At 46.2% G+C, this 6,416-nt stretch overlaps 1 protein-coding gene across 1 annotated transcript; it reads right to left on the bottom strand.

The window, feature by feature from the left end:
• Positions 1-497: 497 nt before the first annotated feature.
• LOC109909675 (APC membrane recruitment protein 2-like) lies at positions 498-5,301 on the bottom strand. The gene has a single exon (XM_031796966.1). It carries the CDS (start codon positions 5,186-5,188, stop codon positions 3,197-3,199), a length of 1,992 nt encoding a protein of 663 aa, XP_031652826.1. The 5' UTR covers positions 5,189-5,301; the 3' UTR covers positions 498-3,196.
• Between the last annotated feature and the right edge of the window lie 1,115 nt (positions 5,302-6,416).

Genomic DNA, 6,416 nt, shown 5'->3' with positions numbered 1-6,416 from the left:
TAGATTTGCAGTGGTCTGATACTCCTTCCATTTCAATATTATCGCTTGCACAGTGCTCCTTGGGATGTTTAAAGCTTGGGAAATCTTTTGTATCCAAATCCGGCTTTAAACTTCTTCACAACAGTATCTCGGACCTGCCTGGTGTGTTCCTTGTTCTTCATGATGCTCTCTGCGCTTTTAACGGACCTCTGAGACTATCACAGTGCAGGTGCATTTATACGGAGACTTGATTACACACAGGTGGATTGTATTTATCATCATTAGTCATTTAGGTCAACATTGGATCATTCAGAGATCCTCACTGAACTTCTGGAGAGAGTTTGCTGCACTGAAAGTAAAGGGGCTGAATAATTTTGCAAGCCCAATTTTTCAGTTTTTGATTTGTTAAAAAAGTTTGAAATATCCAATAAATGTCGTTCCACTTCATGATTGTGTCCCACTTGTTGTTGATTCTTCACAAAAAAATACAGTTTTATATCTTTATGTTTGAAGCCTGAAATGTGGCAAAAGGTCGCAAAGTTCAAGGGGGCCGAATACTTTCGCAAGGCACTGTATTTTTGGTTGAGTTGGAGACATGAATCCAACATATCATTTGTTAACAAGTTAATCGGCTTTTTATTGTATTTCGAAAGTGAAATTGAATTGTGTTTATTTTTTTGTCAACACAACCAAATATCAACATTTGAAAGATATTTATCTTCTGCTTGGATAGTTCCATCTGTGCCACTGACTTACTCTGGCTTTAATTCTAGTTTGTCTGCAAATTAATCATTGATATGTTGGAGTATTATATCTGATTTTTCTATGTTGAAATTTGGTTACCGTGATGCCATTATTCTCTGGTTGAAATTTGGTTACCGTGATGCCATTATTCTCTGGTTGAAATTTGGTTACCGTGATGCCATTATTCTCTGGTTGAAATTTGGTTACCGTGATGCCATTATTCTCTGGTTGAAATTTGGTTACCGTGATGCCATTATTCTCTGGTTGAAATTTGGTTACCGTGATGCCATTATTCTCTGGTTGAAATTTGGTTACCGTGATGCCATTATTCTCTGGTTGAAATTTGGTTACCGTGATGCCATTATTCTCTGGTTGAAATTTGGTTACCGTGATGCCATTATTCTCTGGTTGAAATTTGGTTACCGTGATGCCATTATTCTCTGGTTGAAATTTGGTTACCGTGATGCCATTATTCTCTGGTTGAAATTTGGTTACCGTGATGCCATTATTATCTGGTTGAAATTTGGTTACCGTGATGCCATTATTCTCTGGTTGAAATTTGGTTACCGTGATGCCATTATTCTCTGGTTGAAATTTGGTTACCGTGATGCCATTATTCTCTGGTAGAAATTTGGTTACCGTGATGCCATTATTCTCTGGTTGAAATTTGGTTACCGTGATGCCATTATTCTCTGGTTGAAATTTGGTTACCGTGATGCCATTATTCTCTGGTTGAAATTTCACCTTCAAAACAACAGGATGATATTTTCCACATAGATTCCACGTCACAATACATTGACAAATTACGTTGAAACACTTGATTCAACCAGTTTGTGCCCAGTAGGGGAAGGGGGGGGGGGGTTCGCAGTGAAGGTTGTTTGCGGTGTCTCATGAAACATTATCTTATAAAAAGAGTATGAAAACCAGTGAAGAACAAATTACTCAGTAGAAAAAATCATTGTATTAATGTGTCCTGGTAGAGAAGAAAGTAATCCTTGGTGTGTGTGTGTGTGTGTGTGTGTGTGTGTGTGTGCGTGTGTGTGTGTGTGTGTGTGTGTGTGTGTGTGTGTGTGTGTGTGTGTTTGTGTGAAATAGAGTCCTTGACGTGGTGTGTGTCCTTAGTGTAGACTGTGTTCCCTGAACCTAGTGCCTTGTGTTCCAGGCACCTCATGCAGCAAGAGAGGAGTGTTCAGTGGTCGTTCTTCAGTCAGTAGAGGAACATCCTTCAATGCTGTCTCACTATTGCGTTACTTATTCCGTGTTTTTATTGGTTGGTTTGTTATAGTTGTTAATTCCAGAGAGATTGAACCTGCTGCTGTTTCTCCAGTGCGAGGTCATCATAGTACAGTAGTTGCTTGTTCGAGTGGTGGAGCACATATGGTCCAGAGGAGAATGTGTGTGTTTGTCATTCACTTAGGACGATTACGTTTTGTGATGTTGTTTCTTGGTTATGTTCACTGGCAAGGTGAGGTGTTGTATCCGGTGATCTCCATGTACACCTTAGTAAAAATACATTTATAAATGCTTTCTGATTGTTTTTAGCAATGTTGTCACCACTGTTATCCACTGGTACTTTAGAACTGGGAGAAGAACAGTCAACAGTACACCCCACATTGCCACGGGAAGTAGGGGTGCTGAAGAAAATTACAAAAATAGTTTTTTTTTAAATCACAAAAGTAGTGCACTGGGCCTTTAATAGTCCTGTATTGCTCCTCTGTAGCTCAGCTGGTTGAGCATGGTGCTTGTAATGCCAGAATAGTGGGTTTGATTCCCGGGACCACCCATACGTAGAAATAATTGCACACATCGCTTTGGATAAAAGCGCCTGCTAAACGGCATTAAAAAAGATGTAGATGAGGATTGAGACTGTGAATGTAGTCTGGGATTAGGAGGTAATTAGTTAACAATTAGATTATTACAAACTGTTTCATTAGATTAGGCCGTCATTAGATTAAACACGTGGTATCATGTAAAAATCTGTGTTTCAGAAACAGAAGAGAAGAAGAAAAGCTTCTCTAGTCATTCCTAGTGGTGTGCAGTGCAGTTGAATTCTGTGACCATTGTTTACATATTCAAAAGCGCTGAGAGTTGTCGAAAATGTCTTTAAGTCTTTAAAAGTGTCCCATACACATAATTTCAGTGATGCTGCATACACAAGTCCAGTGATGCTGCATACACAAGTCCAGTGATGCTGCATACACAAGTCCAGTGATGCTGCATACACAAGTCCAGTGATGCTGCATACACAAGTCCAGTGATGTAGATGTTTTGTTTTTAACTTTAACTTTTGGGGGCGTGACCCACCAGAACCAATGGAAGTGTTGTTTAGAGCTCCTATCACTCTCTTTCAAGTCTTTATCATTGTCTGATGCATTTCACAATACACCAGTCCGGCAATGTCATACACACTAGTCCAGTGATGTTGTCTAGTTCTAACCAAAGACATCAAAGTCCATGGCTGCCTCGTCCAGACTTACTTCCTGGGGGCTGGCCCTCGTGTAGCGTTGCCGGGCTTGTTCCTAGGGCGACGGACTGGCACCTTGGAGACAGGGATCCTGGTCCGGGCTGGGGGAGGAGCTTGGGTGGGTGTGTCAGAGGGAGGAGTGGCTGTGAGGACAGTGGAAAGAGCTGATTGGCTCACCGAGTGAGGGGGTGTGTTCTGTCTGACACTAAGAGGGATTTTGGACTCGCGGGGAAGGCTAGTGCTTCCCTTCATCGAGCGAAACGATGAAGAGGAGGAAGAGGAAGGAGGAGTAGTCTGGGAGGGAGCGCTGCGTTTGTAGTCGTCAGTGGAGAGGGAAGGAGTACTTGTCAGATCTTCTTCCTCTTCATCAGATCTGTCCAATTCCTCATTGTAGAGGTCGTACAGCGCGTCGCCAGAGCAGCTGTCACGCGATAAACCAATCCTCTGGTTCCGCAGGAAGCCGTCGTCAGGCGTTGCCGTGGGGGTTGCAGAGGGCGTATCCCAATAGCCCTCGTCTCTAAGGGCCGGGACATCCTGTTGGGGCTGGACCTCCTCCTTAGTGTCCTTCTCATTGGGCAAAGAGGTTTGACGGGCAGCATGAGTGGGGAGTTTACTCATCCTTCCTCCCCCCACTAAAGGGATCTTGCTGAGTCCCAGAGACTTGACCTGGGGGGGTTTCCGCTCTGTACCCCTGGGGGGAGCCGGGTGAGAGCTGGGTCGGGGGAGGGCGGGGGAGTTATCTCCCCCAGAGGGGAGCATGTGCCAGAGCCCCTGCATGTCTGCGTCGTCCACCCCGTCAGGGCTGGCCATCTCCTCGCCACCCCCCATGTAGGCCACCACGCCGCTGCCAGAGGGCTGCTGAATCGGGGCAGAGTGGGAGGGCATCAGCCGTGCCCTGGCTGGGAGGGGGGCAGGGGCGGAAGTGGGGGTAGGGGTAATGCTGGAAGGGGTGGCATGGTTAGTAATGGAGGATTTAGCTGGGGAGCTGCGTACTACCCCTCCCCCACTGCTACTGCTACTACTGGTGACACTTCCTCCTCCTCCATTTCCTCCTCCCACGTTTCCTGCCACCTCCTCCTCTGCGTCTGCGATGATATCACCGCATCCTGTCAGCGAATCAAAGCTCTTGAGCGAGGTGACGTCAGTGAAGAGGAGTGAACAGAGCCGGTCCACTGAGGGTTCAGAGGTGGGGTCACACCGATCCAGAGGGGGGGTGGCCGTTGCTGAGGAAATGGACGTTTTGGTTCTTGAGTGAAAGGCAGAGTGAAGAGGGGAAGGGGATGGTGTATAGGGGAATTCTGACAGGTTTGTCGTCATGGCAGTAGAGTGCGTGAGTGGTGTTGTGGCGTTGTCTGCGGGAGAAGTTCTCGCTGATTCTGTGTTTAGCTCAGCTTCCAAGCTCCCATTATCCTCCTGTGGTGAGCGGGGCTGGGGTTCAAGGGTCAGAGTGACGTCTTTCACTTCCTCCTTTAGAATCACATCTCCCTCTCTCACCTCCCTCCCCTCAGTTACCCCCACCTCTCCCTCCATCACTCTCTCCTTCCGCCGCCACCTTATACTACTAAAGAAGCCTTTTAAACCCCTCCCCCTGCTTCCAAACCCTGTATTCTCATTAGCTCTCACACTTCCTCGTCTGAGCAGCGAAAAGAAGCTCAGTGATTTGCTGAGAGACCTCACCTGTCCCGCCTCTGATATTCCAGACTCCTCCCCTCTCTGTCCATCTGTCTCCGAGCTTGTTAGTCCATCATGCGTTTTACTCCTGACGAGCTCGTTAGCCGCCCCCACAGAATTCCCATTCACAGAATTCCCATTCTCGGAATTCCCATTCCCATTGGCCTCTTTGTTCCTGAAGGAGAAGAATCTGGCCATTCCGGAGCTGGAGCGTCGTTTTCCAAACAGCTTTAAGGCTGCTTTGTTGATCTTCCCTGGAGGTTGGGGGTCGCATGGGGGAACAGAAGGAGTAGGTGGAGGAGGTTCCACGCATTCTGACTGCACCTCCATCTTCTAGCTATCTCTATCACTCTATTTCTCCTGCTGTTTCCCTCTGTTCCGCTCTCTCTCTCTCTCTCTCTCTCTCTCACTCACACTCGCTCTCTGTCCTGCAGCCTGGTACTCTCTCGCTTTCTCACTGGTTCTATCTGATGCTTGCCTGCTGGTTTTCCCTCTCTCTCTCTCTCTCTCTCTCTCTCTCTCTCTCTCAAACACACACACACCGGGTGCTACTCCTGACTGTATCCATGGCAACTGGTTGGGCTAAGCAGCTTTCGTCAGAGTTGGCGGACTGCCCATGTCTCTCCTCCTCCCTCTCTCCCTCCCCTTCCCCACCCGATCAGCACCATGGCTCCCTCTCTTCTTTTCTGGCCTTTATTTATTCATCTTTGTTCACGCCCCCAGATGAGTTCCTCCCATCAAAGTGAGACATAGAGAGAGACTGACTTGTGCTGCACTACTGTGTGTGGTTGTGTGTATGTGGTTGTGTGTGTGTGGGTGTGTGTACGTGTTTGTGTTTGTGTGAGATTTCAATAGTACGTTAGACAGATGAGCTTGTGTTTGCTCATGAATGTGTGACCTATACAGAACTTACATAATAACGTGTGTATGTGTTCAGAAGTAAACACTTTAAGTATAAAAACTGACCCCCTCAAATCCCACTCAGATGAGAAGACTCAGTTGTGTAATGTTTTTCCCCCATTGCATGTGTGTCTGTGTGTGTGTGTGTGTGTGTGTGTGTGTGTGTGTGTGTGTGTGTGTGTGTGTGTGTGTGTGTGTGTGTGTGTGTGTGTGTGTGTGTGTGTGTGTGTGTGTGTGTGTGTGTGTGAGAGTAGATCTGCTGATCAGTGGAATGAATAGGATAAAGCATGTATATAGATTTAGAGAATTATTTCAGCGTTGCTAATGTTCTCAACACACACACACTCACTCAGTCACACACACACACCTCCAGTAGAGTTTGGCCTGGCAGTATACAACATATGGCAGTATACAACTAACCCTGTTCCACATGGAGTCAAGGTCCATGTGTCCAATAGGATATGACAGCTAAGAGACAGTGGTCTAACAGTCTCATCTAAAGAAGACTGACTGTTGAAATAGATTTTTTTGTGTTGTGTATTTGACCCAATGAAATAAATACATACATGTATAGTACCTGTATATCATACCGTTTTGTTCTGTCTCCCTCCTCGTGTTTCGTCCACAGACTCTGTTTCATTCTCTCCTTCCTATATGA

Source organism: Oncorhynchus kisutch, linkage group LG18 (genome assembly GCF_002021735.2).
Source record: "Oncorhynchus kisutch isolate 150728-3 linkage group LG18, Okis_V2, whole genome shotgun sequence".
NCBI lineage: Eukaryota > Metazoa > Chordata > Actinopteri > Salmoniformes > Salmonidae > Oncorhynchus > Oncorhynchus kisutch.
This window is presented reverse-complemented; position numbering and strand designations above follow the sequence as displayed.

Excerpts from the sequence above, each read along its gene's own strand:
- LOC109909675 (XM_031796966.1), bottom strand. The coding sequence starts at position 5,188 with ATGGAGGTGCAGTCAGAATGCGTGGAACCTCCTCCACCTACTCCTTCT.